At 31.4% G+C, this 22,158-nt stretch overlaps 1 protein-coding gene across 2 annotated transcripts in view; it reads right to left on the minus strand.

Annotated features, from left to right (window-relative positions):
- LOC119839514 (suppressor of lurcher protein 1) overlaps positions 1-22,158 on the minus strand; it is a 180,349-nt gene that overhangs the window by 116,034 nt on the left and 42,157 nt on the right. For both annotated transcript variants that reach the window (XM_038365828.1, XM_038365829.1), the window contains exons 3-4: positions 19,190-19,256; positions 13,341-13,518 (exon numbers count right to left, since the gene is read on the minus strand). In XM_038365828.1, the coding sequence (XP_038221756.1) occupies positions 13,341-13,518; positions 19,190-19,256 (245 nt within the window). The remainder of the gene's footprint in view (positions 1-13,340; positions 13,519-19,189; positions 19,257-22,158) is intronic.

Genomic DNA, 22,158 nt, shown 5'->3' on the forward strand with positions numbered 1-22,158 from the left:
GTGTACAAAGTTTGAATGAAATCGGTTCGCGGGAAGTGGGAGAAAAACGGGTGTGAGTTACATACATACATACAAACAAACAAGTGAAGCTAATAAAAGCGTGTTAATAATGAGTTACATACATACATACAAACATACAAGTGAAGCTAATAAAAGCGTGTTAACAAATAAATATAATTGAAGTGTCTTTTTGCAACGACTAAATGAAAACTTTTTACAATAAACTATATGAAACGGATAATTCTTTCACTTTTATTGCTTTTTAATATGCATAAGTACCAAAATATTAAAAAAGATACTAAGATAATATAGTACAAGAATAGTTAAGTATTTATACGCTTGGTTTTAATTAATTTTACTTAATAGAAGTTTAATGAAAGGAAGTGTAAAATGGCAAGAAAATGATTCATCTAGTAGTGTAATACTAAGCATTAAAAAGAGCTGATTCAGCAGTTTTGCGACCACAATAAGTACAAGTGACAACTCAGCACTTACTTAAAAACTTCCTATAATCACACATAATTTCGTTCATACAATTTTTATATAAATTAACGCAAAATGATTTACTTCCACGAAACAAGCTTATAAATTCCCTCCACCCGTTTTTCTTCAACAACTTATACGTGTTTTATCTATGGAAATAAAATATGTTACAATATCTCCTTGAATGACTTAATTATGCACGATTTGCATTTTTAGCTCCTCAGCTTACACCATAGTGATCCTATCTCCCTCGCTCTCAGAGCTTCTTTAATCAGAAGCTCTCTTTCACGTGTTAGGCTGGAACAATAGTCCAGGGTGTGCGGAAACGCAATAGCAGTGCATGAACGCAATAGGTATGCACTTCTGCGTTTCACCTTCAACTGGCGCGGGAATGTAGAGATATGTAGCTCTACACTTCCGAACACTAATTGATATTCTACAGGGCTTTTCCGATTCTGAGCTGCAAATATTTCATATTAATGAACGATTTGATTGTCGATGTTTTGAGTTAGATCTAACGTTTATTTTTAACGTAACAATATATATTTACACGCTATATGTAAAGGTAAAATGTAAAACATTTTATGGGTTTTATTTATTAGCTTTTTGTTCAATGCTAATTTGTAACAATATATGAAAAGAAGACATTTTCCTTTTTTATTTAAAGGAGCTCCATTTGAAAGGGTAAGTAAGACTTTAATTAGATCAGGTTCCGTTGACGGTCGCTTAATAGATATTTTAGGACCATGACATTATTCTATTTTGATTCGAGAAGAAAACCTTGTTATAAATGTGAAATAGGGCGCAAAACTTTTTAATTGAAAAAATAATGACCTTCGAAGTTCGAATAATAAAATCGAAAAAAAAGTGTTCTTTTCTTATATTGCTATAAAATTAGTCTTAAATATCATTGATTAATTATTTCTAACTCAGCATAAAATTTGCAACACAATTGCCGTTTTTTATATCGATAGAAGGTCCTTTAACCTAGAAAAGGATAAATTACCTTAACGTCGTGTGGAAAGCACTACATTTACCCAAGAACAACACAATTATTCAACCACAAGTTTATATAGCTGGATGCTAACTGATTGTAGATCATTCACGTACGACCCTCGGGAGCGAGAGCATGCATGGAATGCCGTATACTGGGTAATTGAAATCGAATTGTCTACAAGAATACGTACAACGGTGTCTTGTTGTCTAGTAACTTGAAATGCGTTGCCGGATGGTAAAATTTCTCACATTTTCTCTTACACTGAACCTTGAGACTTTATTACAAACAGAATTGAAATATTCGGGAATGTTAAGATGATTAAAATATTCAAATTGGTTAAATTCTGCAATTAATACATTGAGAATATTGCTGGCTTTCCGATTGTATAACTTTAATACTACAATCTGAGATATAAACTGAACATTTTGAGGTTAGAATAACTGTAGACTGTATAGCTTTTTGGATACTATTTCATTTTATAAATTGCGATATTCAAGCTTTTTTACAATTTAATCAGTATGTAGGCATTTTCACATTTATTTATTTATATACATTGATATATATATAATTGGAATCTCAGAATCGGCTCCAACAATTTTCATAAAATTTAGTTTATAGGGGGTTTCGGGGGCGAATAATAATACTATTTTTTGGCGAATAAAATTTCCAAAAAACACAATTTATAAAAAAAACATAAAAAATAAAAAATACCGAGCAAAGCTCGGTCATCCAGATACTGTATTATTATAACACACAATCTGATATACACATTGTATTTACACATGGTTTACTATGTACCTCTTAATATTACAATTAGGTATACGTGACGTTATATTATCATTACTGTTGACCTATTAAAAATTCTATAATGGTAGTGTTTGGAATGACCGAAATGTTTCAAATGTATTTTTTTATCATATTATACAAAGCTCCTAAATCATATATAAAATTTTATTGTTAATTGAAACAATCTATCGTGATTTATGTTGGGAAGTAAACTCAATCTTTAATTCAATTTCCATACTACGGTATAAATGCAAAATTTGATTTCAAGGTGATAATTAAAAAATAAATATAGTATGTATCAGAAACGTAGCCAAAAACAGTACCTATCTTATAGAAACTATATTAAGTATTCTAAAACTTATTTCATATTATAATGAGATAGATATATTGTATCAATTTAAAAACTATACTGGTTCCAAACTAACAACATCATCAAGCCAATGCCGCATAAAAAGGAGTCTTGATAGCGCTACGTCCCATTAACTGAGAACGCTTTCCTTTAGGTATCCTACTTTCTATAAAATTTGTAATAAACATATTTAAATATCATCGGGCGAGATACAAGAAACAGTGCTTAGTTTGTCCTGTATATAAATGTAAGAAGCTACCTACATATAAGATGTTCTGTAATGTTCCACTCTTAAGAGCTTACTTTGCTCCACAAATAATTACTCCCTTAGTGTACCACAAAGACTTAATAATTTTCGCTCCTTTGTGGCCTGGTCTAGTAAATGTGGCTTTAATTTCAATTGATCCAGAACATGTTCCTATTAAACAATATAAATTCTTTTTGGAATATATTTGTGATAATGTATGAGGGTATATCACGTATTGTTTTTCGATTTTTCGTTAATGTTACAGTAGCTAGAATCGTCAATCAAGTTCACATCGGAGCAATCAGCTTGATCTATGGCGATTGCCACTATATAGAGCACACTCAGCCTTCCAGAGTTAATGACCTGTAGCGAGTTCTTCTATATGAGAGGTTTGACCTTCAAAATGGCTTATAGAGATGTCTTTCGCTGTTCCAGATTTGTTTTCATACTACTACTATTACTATTACTACTATTTAATATTACTATTTCCTTAATTTATAAACAACAGTATTGTGGCATAATGAAATGTAGAATTTATGAAAGTATAAAATAATCTCTTGCAAACTTTTCTAGATAGCCATTCCTTCTTGTAGTAGTAGGCTAGTAAACACATGTTTATCAACATATAAGGAACAAAAATACGGGGCAGCATTAAAATAAATTTAATTTATATAGTACTTCGAAAGGAAGGTTTACTCCTAAAAATGATATTTTCATTAAACTCACTAAGAGTTTTAGGAATTTGTTCCCGCACTGATAAAATCAGTCGGAGAAATAAATTGAAATTACATTCGTTCCGTACTCTACAAAGTGATACGTGAGTTTATTTACATGAGAATTAATTTAAATCTAAATAGAAACAGTTACAAAAAGTGCTATATAAATCTCCATTTTACGTACAAATGAAGCTTTGCTTGCAAAATTGTTTCAATCGTTTACTTGTAAACTGCGCTCATGCAAGTTTAAAAGGAAGGCATTTACGTGTAGTAAGAGATCAACTTTTCAAAAAGACGTCGTCACAATAGACAATATTTTATCGTTTACGTTCATATGAATTTTATATGAATCTCCCTATGTTAATCGCCAAATGTGTACTTGAGAGCGGCCCGTATAAAAAGCATTATTTATATATTCTTCGTTTTAATAACTAATAGAAATTATAAGTAAAGAAATTAAAAAATTATAAAGAAAGAAAATATAAGTTTTAGCAATTATTTTCAAATTCGAGAGGAAATAATTTTTATTAGAATTAAACGACTCTCCTTAGTTATACATAGACCTAAAAATATTCCTAAATAGGAAGTCAGGAGGAATGTTAATTTACATATTATTAAATATGAAAAATAATGATTCATAGATTATTATGACTGTAAAAATAACACATAATTTAAACAGTTGTTAACAAATACTATTCCAATGTATTTACGTATAATAACCCTAACATCAAAAAGACAACAAACAAAGATATCTGATAAGTATAAGAACTGTAGACCGCAAAAGGTACGTATCTTAATAAAGTGTAGGAAATATGGCCAGAGATAAGGTCACGATAATATGAATGGATACCACCGTTATTGAAATCAATGAGACCTTTATTGAAAGTACACTAAATTGAGAACCCTTGGGGTCTTCCGTTCGACTGATAGACGACCAGACGGGATATATGGTATTATAAGCTATTCTGAATACTATATTCAAGGGTATTCGATATTATTATACAAAGATGTTGGGCTTCAGCAATTTACATACCCTTTTATTATATAATCTTTATATATTGAAGAAAGTAATGTTATTTACACTATTTATAACTCAAGGACGGCTAAACCGATTATGTTGAAATTTGGCACAAAGACAGTTTATACCAGAGAAAGGACATGGGATTTTTAGTTTTTATCCCGGAAATCGAACGGGAACTAGACTTTGCCGGTCTATCTTTCCTATGACTATGCGAGTAAAGCCGCTTGCGGAATGTTATTGTATTATTAATTATGTTAATTCGAAGTAGTAACATTCACATTAACAAAAGCCAAATCAAAATTATTCTCGAACTGGCGCGTTATTTCACAAAATATATTGTTCCCATTTTAAAGTTTACTAAAAGTAATGGATACACACAATGATAACATACGAGAAAAGGAATAACACTCATTATATTCTGGCGTGCGAGTGTGGGTAAAATATATCGCTTTGTTTTAACTTCACACCAAGTCCGTAATATGGGACTCGAAAGCTCTAAGGAAACACTCTTGACGAATCGACCTTTGGAATAAATTGCGCAGGATATTGAATTATGGAGCAGTGAATGTGCGATATTTCTTGTTCCACCGACACTGAAGAAACACCAATGATGCGTATTTGCCAAGCCGTTTATACGGCGACTCATGTTTTTCATTACTTACACGGCTGGGAAACGTCTTCAATTTCGGTATTTTGCTTTTACCGACCTAAATTTTTCTGCGTATTCAATTAAAGCCTTATTGAACTGGTATATATTGTATAGAATACGCACTTTTAAAGTATTCAGGTGTTTTAGAATTTTCTCTTTCTTTTGTTATAAAAATTTAAGTTTTAGGTATGTGTTATGTTAAATGTTGTATATTGACGATTCTGAAATCTTCTCGAATAAGTATAATTGAATAAATGAATATTTTAATTTGGCTTTAGATCAGAGTAGTTGTAATAATTGAGCATACTGGGTCACGTTGTAGGGATTTTTATTTGTGAATCATTTCTTATGTTATATACGACCAAATATTTGATCATTGCTAGACTGAAACAGACCTTACAAAAAGGCACTTATATATATAGTTTTTTCATCGGTCTCTAACCGTTTTTCTATCATTTATTTCATAAGAACATAAACGTAACTTGCTATTATTAAATAGGGCAGTAAATCCTTACATTTTTCATCAAGCACTCAATCCAAACAAAGTTTAATATATCATGCAATCTTTTGCGATTCTGTTTTGCATTTTCTCTGTTCGATTTAGAATTTGGAAGCGATATTACTTCACTCGTATTTCGTGCTTTGTTTTTATTACCGCGATTGAATTCGCGTCAGTTGCATGGATTTTTATTAGAAGAATGATTCAAAAGATTTATATTGTTTCTCTGTTTCCGTTACTACCACGTTTGAGTAAACGTAGTTTATAGACTAGTATTAGATTCGTAAATAAATTTACGTGTAAGCAATGAAATTGAAACGATATTTTATCTAAACTAATAATATTAAAAATGATTGTGTTTTTTTATGCATGTGTGTAATTTATGCACACGAAACTTTTGGATTAATTCAGAAAATGCTACCGTTAAGAAGAATCTTCACTATTTTTATCCCGAGTCAATCCAAGCAGCCCGAGACCAGCAGCTAGTCATAAAAAATTAATACATTTTTTTACTTTTTATTACTTCTAGAGATTTAATATCATATGAAATATAATTATGTTAATAAAAAAAAATAATCATTTTCCTTTTACAAAAATCAGCATATTCAACTTATTACTTATATATATTACAGTTACTTTACGTGCATTCGTATTGAACAAGCTCACTGAATATATCCGCGGATCCAAACAATATATTTGCATAAAGACTATGTTTGGGGATTTTATTTTAAAACATACCTATTTAAGCGTAAAAATGAATACTTAACGCTCTGTTAAGCGAGCGATACAGTCAATGTATATACATTATGTTTATTGCCGTTCTTAATGTTTAATTGTATCCATATACAAAGCTTATAAGTAACTGGTATGTAGCCCTGGCTATGCCCGCGTAGTAAAAGGAAAGAATGGTCATTCCCGGGTTTTATTTTATTTTATTGGTTTCCAAACAACTTATACACTAATATAAGAGCAGTAGTAATAATGTACATCAAATATTGTTCTATGTATAAATCTATTCTATGGATACACAAATTACTATCTAGTGCGTAAGATAAAAAAAAATTTATCTAAACAGAAAAAAAAGATTACAACAAAAACATACAGAAACTAATTTATCAGAGAATAGTGCGGCCTAGGTGCTACGCAGAGCAGCAAGGACCACATAGTATCTAAAACCATTCTATGTCCATTCTCGGGTCGCAAACTGCCTTCGTTGATACGAAGGCAGTTTGTTCGAGGCGTCCGGCAGGCTGTTCGAGGTGGGGCCGGGCGGCGCGCTGGCGGTGCGCGCGGCGGCGCGGCGCCTCAACGTGAGCGCGCTGCACCTCGTGGCCACCGCGCGGGACTCCGGCGCGCCACCGCGACAGGTGCGCCGCGCCCCCAACACTCCCCGCGCACTCCCAAATTTGATAATTTCATACTAGAAATCGAATCAGTTTAAGCGTGAAGAAGAGATAGGCAGAGTTACTTTTGCATTTAGTATATTTGTACGTAATAGGGACGATAACGATCCGATTGTATATTATTTTATAATCGTTGGTAATTTCGTCGAAAATATAAGCACAGCGATCAAAATATCATATCTACGTTAGATGTTAATTGATAGTTTTTCATAAACAAGATGAAAGATAAAGTTACCAAAGAATTATGGCTCACATTACACGTACCTATATATCAATATATTTTAAATAACTAAAGTCAACTGTTAATATTATACCCATTTCATATGTATTTGGGTCATGTTGGTTTAATGAAATATGAACCAGGCTGTTATGTCACTTCTATTTACTCGATATGTTTATTAGCAAAACATTAGTTATTGATATAAACTAAACGTGCAATAATAAGTAAACAAAGTATATATTTTCCTTCGTTGTTGTTTTCTGAGTGTTTCACCAAATTTGATGTTATATTTAAAACCTTCTATAAAACATTGTATAAATTAATCCTAACATCATCTTACTAGTAATGTTGTAGTGTTTGTTACTACGAGACAAATCTTTATCACTGTTTTTCCTAGAAATAAATTAAACGGCCCAACATTCCAATTGCAACGCAGCGCAAATTTTAGTTTGAATAAACAAACAATAAAGGCAATAAATAGGTCTAGACGTGTTCTTTATCACACCCACATTCATCTCTTTGTGACAGCAAACCACTGATTAGTAAGCAAGGAACTGTAATATATCAAAATCATAAGAATTTCTTCTATTATATAGAACTAAAACATCAAACCATCGCAATATATGTCTATTCAAGAATAAAAGACCTAATAATCATCGTTTGACGGACTTAAATATTTGTTTGAAACTCAAATGACATTATTAAGGTTATTATGAGAGTATAAGCTTTGTTTGACTTGTACCTGAAGCAACGAGGATCGTATTTTTCTTCGCGAAGTATACTCGAAATGGATTCAGAAATTTACAAGAATAAATTTTAGTTAACCGCTCCTTCTACGTCTAACATTATTATTAATGGCCGAGATTATTTTTTTAATGTTTTTATTCAAGTCTGCTATTTTCACGATGTAGTTTATTCACATTCGTGCAAAAGTCATTGCTTATTGGGTCATACTTTTCTAATTACAAACATTTTGTCATACAAGTATGTATCATAAGTCTAAGTCTTATAGTAACACGCTGTATTATTTTATGTTAGAGAACAGATGGCTGCGTATAAAACGAATTATTTGACTAAATTTACGAATATTATTTATATTTTAAATATTTATGTATGTATCTATGCATGCATTGTTATTAATTTTGGTATTTTTTTATTTTTATTATACGTTTTATTCTTATTAACTCTGTTATTATTGCACCTCCCTGCTTTTACATTAGTATACACTGCGTTTTCCTTGTCCACCAGGTTGTCTGGAAGAGATCGTTGCTTAAGCGATAAGACCGCCTGTTGTGCTCTTCATACTGCTGATGTTATTTATATCCTGTTTGTACTCTTCTTGTAAAGGTGCACAATAAAGAGTTTTTGATTGATTGATTGAATGCTTTTAGTCGGCTATAAAACTCACCGTGGTAGATATTGAATCTCAATCAAATACTAAAAAAGCTAAATTGAGAGATATTATTTACGACGCTTTATACAATTGTTCGAGACGCTGTGATTTTCAGCGTTCAGCGAGTAATGTCTTTAGTATAACTCAAACAACAATAGATTTCTAAATATCAGTAGTTTTAATCTTGTTACAATAGAGAAAGTTGAACAAAACAAGTACATAATATCAGTTCTAACTGTCTATACAAAAGCAATTTAAGTTTATTACATATATTTATTTAGTTATTTATTTATATAGCCACGATATTATATTTTTTTCTACTCATATATTTTATCACAATATGGAATGGGGTAACAAACAATTTAAGTAGCCCTACATGTATGTTAATTGCCAAATAAACAGCTACCATATTAACCCAATATTCTTGAAGCCTGAGAAATCGATTAAACGGTATTACGGCGCTTCAATAAATTAACGGATATCAATAACAAACTTCAGCAATAATGAAATATTTGAACTCCCGTGTAGTAACTCTTGCATTATATTGCTTGTAACATTTTAGGCAAACCCATTTTTGTAATAAGTAACAGCTGGACTCTCTAGATAATCAAGCTATATAACACATAAATAAAAAAAAAATGTATTAGAAACGTAACTAATCTATTAATAAATAACATATGTATCTCGAGACGCCCGACTGGACTGATAACTAATCTACCTGTATACTTGAGAGAAAGGGGAGTTAGGTCGACTGGCGACGTAACGCGTTACGTTACGAACCGGCGTAGTCGCCCACGTAAGTTATCACTGCAAAAATCTTTGTTTTCATGTCAAAATAAACTTGTCTGTCAGAAAATTAATTTGAACATACATACCTCACGCAGAAAATGTATATTGAGTTAAAATTTGAATATGCTTTAATTTGATCCTTCTTATTTAATTACGATAAACTTAATTTCTATAACAAGCAAAATAAAGCCAGCATACATATAAATTGGCGCAGTGAAAACAAAACAAGTTTAAATGAGGGATTCGGGTATGCAGGAGAACAGTAATCGCGGGGAGAGTTTTTAGGTCACGAAAAATCGTACCCAGAGGACTCTTTGCTGCATTAACAGTTTAATTCACTTGTTTGTTTGGTGACTTAATGTACCAACATTGCATATATAAGGTAGTGCTTGCTGCTTGTGTGCTTCAATAAAGTTTACCAAGATTTTTAAGTGTAATATTATATCCTACTAATATTATAAATGCGAAAGTTTGTAAGGATGTGTGTGTGTGTTTGTTATTATCACGCAAAAGTACTGAACCGATTGCAATGATATTTGGTACGTAGATAGCTGGACAACTGGAATAACATATAGGCAACTTTTAATCCTGATATTTCTACGGGACACGGACTTACGCGGGGAAACCGCGGCGGCGGCAATACCTTATAAAATGCTCCCAGGCTTTTTTCGAATAGAATTGACTAATCGAACAATTTTCTCCAAAATAAACAAAGAATTTAATGAAATTTGTGCATAATAATAACATTTCAGTGAAGCTCTTTCAAGAAGATTACTCAGAATTTTTACGGATGATAGATACAAATTAATAATACATTCTGGTAAAACCGATTAACTCTGTTCTTCTTGTTAAAGAGATTTTATTGAAAAATGTAAATTAATGTTATACATAAACAAGAGTATTTAATGAAAAAAACAGGATTTAAAACATACCGTTTTAATCCGTAAAAAAAAAATCTAATTTCAGAATAAATAAATTCATTGAATCGTGTATGAAGTTAAAGCTATAATCATAAATAGATATTCTGTCAATAACACTACATTATTATCTCATAAATAAATATCATATGGTTCAGTTCGCACAATATGTAAAATAGGTATTTATTATGTAATGGCATGTAACAAGCATGTAACAGTATGCGGTGTCACGATCTCAATTTGAATTGAGATCAAACATTTCTGACCTAATTTATTGAATGGAGATTATATTCAAAGGCATGAATGGTATAAACGTTATAAGGTCATGGTACCTAACGTCTTGAGCATTTGACTGGTATAATGTTAATTGAATTAACCCTTTTGTTGAAATATGACGACGCTAAAGCGACTGTGCAGAGTGCCTGTTTCCTTGAGAAAGATTTTGCAGAAATCCCTTTTTGGGTGAGTGCGCGTGCTTATCAAAGTAGGAGTAGATTAAATTGAATTTCTAGCCATGTTCATTTGTTTGCGATTATTAAAGGTGCACCATTTGTTCGGGTTCTGCACTATATTAATTCTTCAATGAATATTTGTTATTGATCATATTCATAAGTGTTAATAGGACTATAAAAGTAACTTATTTTAGTACATATTCAGAACACATTCAATTAGACGAATTTTTACTAATTCAATAATACTTCTACCAAGGCGCTTTGTAGGTATACCATAACACAATCTTCTAAAACAAAGATAGTGAATGATATAAATAAAAATAATTATACTTAGGCAAATATGTAATTTCATTCAGGCATTTTCATGTAACGAAATTTGTCTAAGAGTTGGGCTATGATAAAAGGTCTTGAATCTTAATGTAGACTAATGTCTAGTAATATAATAATGTAGACTAATGTTTACATAAAATAAAGAAAAATAAGAACTGTTCTTGTTACAAAAACAATTCACAAATATTAAACAAATTAAAATAAGTACCTACATGAACAATTTACATCTAGAATAAATAGTGCAATTCATAATTTGATAAAAGAATGTTGAATATAAAACTCAATATTCATTCAGTCCATAAATTTCTAACACTTATAATATGAAATATGAAATAATAGTTAAGCCTATAAACATAATATTTCATTATTAATACAGAGTGGTTATGAGAATTCTGATTTTCAAAATTAAATAATAATATTAGGTTAACATATAATTTTTATTACTTTAGCATATTGGTATTTATCGCACAAATCGCCCACCACAATACTCATATTACAATTTATTATTTCCGCGAGAGGCCAATGTAATTTAGAGTTAAGTTACATCACGATACAATTACGGATTTAATATTACTCCGTAATAACTTCAATTTATAATAACTTAAATAGGTTATTTATATTTATTTATCGAGCAAATAGTTAAGAACGGTAAGTTTTAAAATACTCATAATACATAATTGCTTAAATAAATATAAGGATTAATATTTAAATGTAAAAAACAAAACTTTTTCTAAGCAAAGAGAATGAAGAGAATATCTGATTTCATAAATAAATATACAAACACAAAATATTTTTAGAAAATCTATACAAGGCTTCTGCGTGAAGCTGTTTAATAAAATACAATTACTCTCAAACAGAATATACGATCTCTGAATTAATTCACTCGATTACATTGCCAAATGAGCGGAAAATGAAAAGGAAAAACTCGTTGACCTAAAAGTCAAAGATTTCACCGTAAAGGAATAATTAAGATGTACGCGAAATGCCAGAGTTTGTCCAAGAACCTTTCTTGCTCAATGATATACCTTTTAATCAAAATAAAGTCAAAAATTATATTGCAAAATCAAAAATCATATTCATATAAGTCGTAAATCAAAATCGCTTTGTCGCTTATGTAAAAAAACACTTTGAGTTGCTAGCACAAAACTTTATAATTCTTTAATTTTACGTGGGGTCTAACTTAATAGGAACAATTATCTAGGATAGGATTAGAATAAAAAGTGTAATCTCTCAACATACATATTAACAATAAAACAATAGTAAAAACTATTGTTATTACTTATGTTAAATCTGCACCTTTGACGTGCATATAGGTAAACAAATATTTTACTAACGAGAAAGAAAAGAACTACTCCGTTAACTCTCAAATTCCCAGTTTACACCATAACCTAATTATATTTCGCAAACAAGTTATCCAACGAACTTCTCCATACATTCCAATTAAAGTTCAAAAGAAAGTTAGCAAATTAATTAATATCACATCGTCACGTAAGTTATAAGCAGCGGCCCAGAAGTGGCTAACTTGCGTAATCTCGGTATCGAAGTTTTGGCGGATGTCACGCTGCCGATTAGCTTTTTGCCATCTATATCGAAGATAAATTACGCTAGAAAGTAGGCTGCTGTTACAAACTTTTGCGGTGTGGCCAAATGAGCAATACATCGATACAAGGTATCTTAAACATCTGGATAGGTACTTTTTTAAAGGAATCGGCGCGATAGTCCAACGAAGATAACGAAGTCAAAGACCCGTATTTAAAGAGGTCCCCGCTACTCGTAATTTAGATCAGGAATTACTTCTACTCGAATAATTGATAAGAGGAGCATTTAAATTGAAGATTTAATAAAACTTCACTAGACAGGCTGCATAACTAAAATATGTATTATCCACTGCAGTTATCTTACAGCAGATGACAATGTATTTGATAATTTTTAACTCGAATTTATATAAATAGTAACTAACAAAATTGATAGATAGATTAAGCAGAACAAATTTTAAGTACACCTTGTATAACTAGTTATTAATCTCTTTCCAAAACTAATAAATCAAGAAAATAACGATGTGAGTAAAACTGAAAAGAAATCAACTCACTCGAGGTGCTCCTTATACACGTCGAAGTCAGTGAACACGAGCTCAACTATCTGATGCGGCTGGGCGAGAAAGGTATACAGCAAACAGAGTTTATGCGGGTACGGTCGAGGGAAGTCCGGGCTGCTGAAAGTACCGCGTTCCTTCCCTTGCGGTGACGTGAAGCGTATGCACGAGCAACCTGATGAAAAAAGAAATATTAATAAACAACACTGTATTATTTATAAAAACATGATAGAATTGAATTGATACTGTATCAGCTGGAAACTTTAGCAATTATGTACTAGTTGGTGGAGTGCTAGGTAAAGTTACTCTTCGTTTAACTGAGATCATCAGTTGTGTGATAGTAGTTTGTAATTAACAATCGTATGTTCTCTAATGAGTATGTTTATAGTAAAAGTATATATGTGTACAATTTTGTTCGCTATATTCCTATCAATTGAAAATTCCTTTCTTTAGTAGCGCTATATTATAGAAGTTTTAAGTTTAACGTTAACATTAATAAGTTTCTAAAGGAAATCTAATCAATCTCAATTGCGTGTCGCTTGACGGAGCTAAAAGTTTAGAAATCAGCTCACGATATTGAAAGCGAGCTAAGCGAATTTTGTACTGCACCGTACTTCTATCCGAAACTTTATCTTAGATAGAAATACCAGCTCAAGAAATTTACTAAACGTAAGTATTACATAATACTGTACTGTAAAATAAACCCATGTTCCTTCAAGCTAACACTTCTTTTAATCTTATAATGTTATATAAATTTCGTCACTGGTGAATTTATGATAGAATCATGAATATGGTATGATAATTTGGAATTGGTGATTGAATAATGAAATATGTTTTTGACATATGTCACTAAAACGAAATGGCCACTACAGGCCACCAAAATCTACTAGCGCTTATTGAAAATCCCTATAGTGTCTTGTATCGAAAAACCCTTTACAATACTTCTGAAGAATTTATTGATTTTTCAATTTATCTGCACATTATCCATTATTCTCCTTTAATACCATAATACTTGCGTACAAATCTGCACATGATCAGATTGCGGTTTATATTTCATTAAAGAAGTTAAATAAAGATTTAAATCGCAAACTATTATAGCTCTAGATGTCAAACTACGTTTTAACTCACCCGAAGTATTAATATTTGCTTCTTCACTTTCTATTCTTAACAAATTTACCATTCCACGTTTGACGATGTATCTGGATTTATAAATTACTTTGCTTCTTTCCTTTTTAATTTATGAATTTTAGCAATAATTATATTCAGTTGAACCTAAACTAATAAAAGCGACAATTTATTGGTGTACCACGTTTTAATGTGACGAATATTTATTAAAGAACGGAACGATAGTTGCGCATTTAATTTTTATTATTCACAGCACTGAGACATGAACGACTTCTGATTCTCTTCTCCCCACATGCTTTTATTCCTTATATTGAACACTTAATATTTATCTATCAAATTTTGCTTGATATTTACTCTTACACTTAATGAATGATATTACAGTTTTGTTTTTTTTTTTTAGTTTGTTAATACAAATGAAACTTACTCTACTATTAAGTTAATTAAGTTAATGTCTATAAATATTCGCTATTTTCAAGCGAAATTCTCAAAAGCAGAGGAAGCCCTTTAGTCGACTGTTTTGTTTCATTAAGACTTAACTCTGTTAGTTTTCAATCGATTGACGTGATTCTTTTTATTTTTGATAGTTAATTGTCGTAATTAATAATATATGGGACCACCATTTTACAATATTTAGTGGCACATCGGTGACCTTGTTTCTAGAAAAGATTTATAAATACATATTATTCATAAGGAACTTAATACGACTAACGACTAATAATACATTTTTTTAATAATTTTACAACATAAGTATGTCATCTACAATAAACCACGTTATAGTTACATCCAAGAAAACGGGCTGTATGGAAATTTAGATCTTAATCCATGTTAATAGGATCAAGTTTACATATAAATTAAGTAGTGTCAAAAGTTACGTTTTAGTCGGGGATTTCCCTGGGTACTAAATTTCACTCATCCGCTCTATTTCTAATGTTATATATTTTATTATATATTGAGCAAATAACTTCATATTGTCAAATATTATTATAAAAATTATGAAGTTATTCGATCATGAAACGTAGTGTTGAGGCATACGCAGATGGCGAAACGTCGTTTTAATTTTTATCATTATTTGTTATTTTTACGTAGTAACTTGACAATCATGGGCATGTGCGAAGATTGAGGATTATTATGATTTGTTAAATGATAAACTTACCAAGCCTTGAATATAAAACATACTTTAAAATTTCCTTAACGTCGTCAGTAGGTAACTGTCCACTAACAACATAAATATTTTATCACTTGTTTAATTTTGCTCCAATTGAAAAACGAACTAAAACCAAGCAACTTATATTGCGAAAATACGTTTCTATCACTGTATTAGTTCTATCAAAATGCATTTAATAAGCGATGCTGAAAATCCTCGTGTGCCTCGCAAACTCCAAACTCGAAATTGAAAACAGAATAACCGTTAAGTATAACTCTAACCGGGCCGGGATCAAACCGACACAATTTCCGGAGTCGGTCGGTCGGACGCAACAATAAATAACTTCAGCACACGATCGGCTGCGGGAACTTTATCCATGCACTTACATATAAACGTATAACTGATATTTAAAAGATTTACTAAATGATGCAATAAAGTTCAGCGTGTCGTGCTAAAGGTACAGAAATTCCAGAAGGCAATAATGCTATGCATATTGTTAGTAACATGTCATTCATATTATGTTTAAGTGTCAAGGAATATAATGTTAATAAAATAATAAATGAGTATAGTTTTCTCGTAAAAAATGGTAAAGTGTGAGTCGGATTTGCGAGACTAAGGGTTTCTTACAAATAAGCTAAAGAGCAACTGCAAAAATTAATCATCCATTCAATTTGTGACCATGCCAACTGCCACTTAGCCTCGATTTTTTATTATTTTTGCTATAGGTGCAATAGTAATACATTATTTCTGAAAATATCAACTGTATAACTATCACGGTTCATAAGACGCATTATTTTAAACGGACGGGCAGACAGACAAACAAATAGACAATAAATTCTTTATAAAAGGTTAGTTTTCCTCTTCAGGTCAGAATCCTAAAAAATAGAAAGCGTAGAATTTCGCAATTTGAAAAAATATATTTTCAAATTCATTATAATAATTTTACTTATAAGATTTTTGGTTGCGTCTAACGTTTTTATGTTATAAAGCTATTGGAAATGATTTTCACACCAGAATAGATATCTCAATTGGAAAACGCCAATTCAATAGTCGGCTTATTACGACTAGAGCAGGTTTAACTGATTAACTAATGTCAAGTCTCTCAGTAGAATCAAAGAATAAAATTTTAATAAAAGGACTGACACGGTTGAAACGGAAAGCTCGGATTATAACCGACTGCAGACTAGGAAAAAGCATTACACAGCCGACATTCATATTTTATTTGTAGCGAGGCACTCTCTGTTATTAGAAACTTGTAGATTTATGTCGAGTGTGTGTTTAAAATGATATTTATGATTTTAAACTTGATGAAGCACTTGCGGGAGGAATATTTATGATTATCCAAATCAGATATGGGATGGTTTATTGGTCCATCACGCGGCATTTCTGAGCTTAAATATTTCTGAATAGAGAGGAACAGTTCAATAAAAGACAACAACCACTTTGATACTTTTCAGGATAAATGTCAACCGATTATGTTAAGGTATATGTTAGCCTTATAAGATTCGCTCGTTCCATCTATTTTGAAGTATTCCTAGAGTTTCCATAAGACTAGTTGCAGCGGAATCGAATGTTTTGGTGTTAGATCAAAATCTGTGGCGCTCATACGCTTCTTAATAAAAATAAACATTTATTATAATCAGTATATAATACGTCTAGTAAGACACTCGTACCGGCTCCGTCCAGATATCAAGATTCCTGTTTTATCCCATGTGAGCATTTAATCGGGATAAAAAGTTCCCTGACGAGTATAATCTGGGGATCTTCAAAAGTAGAGTGAACAGGTACCTCCTAGGGAAGCGCGCTCCATCTTAGACTACATCTACGCTTACCAGCAGGCGAGATGGTAGTCAAGCGCTTCCCTATCCCACAATAAAAAAAAAAAAAGATCACCCAAGTCAGCTCATACCCTGTCTGTATACCAAATTTCATCAAAATCCATTCAGTAGTTTCAGCGTGATTGACGGACAAACATTCCAACAAACAAATTTTCACATTTATAATATTAGTGTGATGTATGTAAGAGGGCAGTAAATCATACGTATGTATTTTTTGTCCTTTATTTCTGTTCTTTCCTTTCCACACAAGTATTACAGTTATCCACTTCGAAAATCCCTTCCAAATCCGAACACAAATGTGAACCGGCCTCCTAAAACTACCGTAACGCTCTCTTATACCGCTCAATAAATTTTTATTATAACGAGTAGAAATGCCCATTCTCTATTAGTTATATCCATAATAGGTTAATATCGACACTTCCCAAACTTAAGCGCCCTCGATGAAGCTTAATATTCTCAAATCCAGTTCCAATGAATATTCACGTGCATTTGATTATGTCTAATACGTTGGGAATTATCCAGGATTTGAAGGAGTGTTGAGTATGCTGTAAATATCTTCCAAAACTATATTAATCTTGATACTGGTTATGATTTAGTAGGTATCGGTCTACTAGTGCATCTTCAGCAATATGATATGCAATTCATATTTGGAATGTTAGATACTTTAGACACAATATCAGTATAGTAATCCGAAAGCCAACAATCAAGAGTGTTTTGGAATAATTCAAGATGAATAATTATGTAAGAGAGATTAATTTATGATTCTTTCTTAAGAAAGATATGCCCACAATTTTGAAATATAAAGTTGACAAAATTATATAAATTAATACCTTCTTTTCTAGTTTTATAATCAAATAATTTTATCTGCCTGTCTTTCTTCACGCCTATCCACTAAACCGATTTGCATGAAATTTGGTATACAGATAGTTTGGGATCTAAAAAAGAAGACAAGACAGTTTTTATAACGAAAATCCCATACAATAATTAATTGTATCTTTTCCTTTGACTACGCCATCAAAACCCTAGTCGAAAAGCTAGTTAAAAGAAGCATTTATTTTAAATATAATATCCGTGAAAGATTAAGTACTAAAACTTAATAAATCAGAAATATGAAGTGAAGAGGCTTTTAGTTTAATACGTTATCACGTGACTTCATAGCACTTACGTGTTATTAACAGGTTATTATGTGATATTACTGACTCACTCTGATATTACATTTTAGCAAATTACTTAAATGAATATGCCTTTGCAGAACCAAAAGAAGGGATTAAATATTACAGGTTGCTTTTACCACAGATAACATAATACCTACTATAGCTTTTACTATGTTATTAATAAAAGGAAATCTTTTAAAGCTAAAGGAAACATTTTGAAGCTTTAAATCTCAGTAATGTAATGCACAAAATATTCTCCTTCGTTATTTGCTAAAGAAAAAATATCAGAGAAACAGACATACAGACTATGCAAAAATTCTAATGAAAACTGATTCATATTGACATTAAGGGAAAGGGATTTCAAATTTTAATTCATCAATCATTAATTTATCTATACATATTCATAATATTAATTTCGATTAATGGAACACTTAAACAACATAAAAATTTACCATCTGAATCCAAATAACGATTTATAAAAGAAAACTTCTCCCTCCCTTTTTCGTTTTTCCGAGTCCATTTTCGATAATCATCATCCGTTCTTACATAAATATTTTACTCCAAAAATGCTTTTGTTAAACTTACTTGGATTCACAGCATGCCCCTCATCCACTACATGAATGGACAGCAATGCAATCAGAGTTGCCGAGAACTGAAACAACAAAAGTACGAATTATATACACATTACACGTAATATAAGTTATTTTAGTTAATTTCTCATTACATTCAACTTGAAACAATTATTTGCCAGTTAAATATGAATGATTATAAATAAAATGAAAGTACTGTCGAATACCAATTGTGTTTTAATATTCTGTTGGATTAATAATTGTCATTGAAGATACAGATGTCGCTTTTCATAACTTGTCACAATTAGTTTAGCTATCTAATCCTATAAAACTGTCGAATCACTTAGAAACGGTGCGTATTCGTACGGATTGTGCTTGGTGTTCAAACGTTGATTATTCAACGTTCGGCCATGGTTCGGCCCAACTACCCTCACTTTTTTAATAGTCTTTGTAACTGACTGCGATTTGTTATCAATTAGGCACTTATGTAGATTTGCAGTACATTTTTATTACGGTCAAACTGATATTAAACAGGGGTGTGTTTTTTTTCTAGTAGTATAAAAATTACCGTCAAAATTTGTCCAATATGCATCAGGGTCCTTCGTGTCAGGAAAAGGTGAAACCGACCTCAAGTTCTTGAATATTGAATACAAGTAATTTTTCATCTCCTCACAAAATTACGTCATGATTGAGTGATAAATATAATTTAACTCCAAGGAACTAAGAAAACAGGTGTTGATAACGACTTTACTACGTAGCAAATTTACAAAATCTCATTATATTCTAAACAAATAACCGTTCCACTCGGACAAATGCCAGTTATAAATAATATGGAAATGGGTGCTGAATTTTATTTAGTATTATAAATGATTGCTATAAATATTTAAGAAAAATTCTGCTTTCATAAAGAGCCGGTGAAAATATTGCGGCACGTTGACTACAATACAAGTAGTGAATTATGTTAAAATTCCTCTTTGCCAGCTTTAATGAAGTTACCGACCGCAAAATGTACTTAGTGATATTTAGTTATTATACCATCAGGCTTTAAATAAATTATACAACATTTCATGGCGAGGTTTAGTATATCGGAACACATTTTCTCATGTAGTGCTGATAGGTTGAAGAGCTTTTTGGTTTATTTTCTACGTTAATTTTTGTTTATGCTTTAAACGTGTCGTCGATAATTTTTGTTTGTGATTGATGAACTCCTTGGTACAGTGATTAATACGGGACCATAAAACCGGGGGATCATGGGTTCGTTTCCCGGCGGGGACGAACAAGAAAATATATTTTCCGAATCAGGCAGGACGAAGAAAACTGGTCACATTTTTGTCCGTAAGGTACATTGATAGGTAATTGAACCAGGAGTATAATGCATCATATGTTATATAGAAACACAATAGCGGTATTTACCTTTATTTTAACATTTAAAAACAAACATATTCGTGCTGTATAATGACAATTTATACACATGTACAACTCAAAAGGGAAGGCTATCTCTATGGCAATTATCCTAAACTGAATTTCACTAACAGTCTGAGTCTGAATCCAAAACATAGCATTCCATATAACCGCTCAGTACCGGCGTATTGAAGAACGTTTATAGTGTGTTATTTTGAAATAATTAAACAGATACAAAGAAGAATTAAAGACGAGCGTTTTGAACCTTTACACTTTCTTTTGATTAAATTAAACTCTGTTATATTCTTTTAAAAACAGGATTGTAAAGAATCTGAATAGAATGTCTATCGGCGTAATAAGTTTTTAGGCTTTAGTCGCTCAAGGAAATTGAACGAATTCCGATAGCCAGATAGATAAGGAAACAAAGTGGGCTATTTTTATACAAACAAAATATATAAAGGGGTTCATGTATTTTTACACATTTCAACATAAGGTATAAATCAAGAAAACTACACGTTGTGACCTAAAAACTATTATGTATAATAAATATTCATGATTATTAATATTTGTATGATATTATATGTATGTAACAAACAAGCAACCCATCACTAAAGCGACTCGAACGGAACGCGGTTAAGATTTAGTTCGCAGGATTTTGACATAACCTTCGGCTCCTTCCCTCAAGGGCCATCGGTATCTATACTAGATTACCCTGCTATATAAAAAAATACATGTAACTAGAACGCATTATGTAATACTAAAAAATCTTGTTATCTACACTCCAAGATCTAACAAAGCTCTTTTAGATGTGCCGCAAAACTCAAAAAAGAAGACGCTTTTACTATTTTAGATAAAAGTAAAGCATAAGGAGACAAAATTTATTTGTGGTTCATTCACTAAATTATTATAAAACTATGACATAAATGACTAAGGTACAACGTAAATATACCATTATGTCCCAATAAAAGTAACAGTAAAACATACTACTACTTATCCAACGTTAGTTATAGTTCGCAGGCATTGACCCAGTTAACAGCTGGTGTAAACGAAAAAGCACTATTAAACAAAAGTCCACATCGTCATAACTCATAATCTCTTTATACGGAACAAAAACAATTTCGCGATAATCCTGTATTCGATGCGGATAAACTGCAAAAATTGAACGAAAGAAATCCGTGTAACTTTGTACTTTTCCGACTGTTTCAACGTTTATATTTCCGATTTTTTTGTTTTATAACTGTACTGTGGATTACCGGGATTCGATCAAGGTCTCAGTCATTTATATTTTCCAGATGATATACTATATGTAAACAAAATAACACTCGAATCTGGTAAGTCTTTCTTTGTGATTGTAATTGAATCTATAATAATAATAAATAAGAAATCTTTATTTCACCTTGATAATTGTACAATTTAATTGAGCAGAGCTTCTCAATCAAATTGTAGGTAGCCCGCTTGCTAGGTATTTTCCTGTGTTAAGAAACGTATGTAACTTCTAATCAGATTGGATTATGTTTGGTATGGGTTAAAGCCCGCAGCTAAATTCGTGTGGTACACGGATAAAAATAGCCTAGTCGTGAATAT

Source organism: Zerene cesonia, chromosome 3 (assembly GCF_012273895.1).
Source record: "Zerene cesonia ecotype Mississippi chromosome 3, Zerene_cesonia_1.1, whole genome shotgun sequence".
Taxonomy (NCBI): domain Eukaryota; kingdom Metazoa; phylum Arthropoda; class Insecta; order Lepidoptera; family Pieridae; genus Zerene; species Zerene cesonia.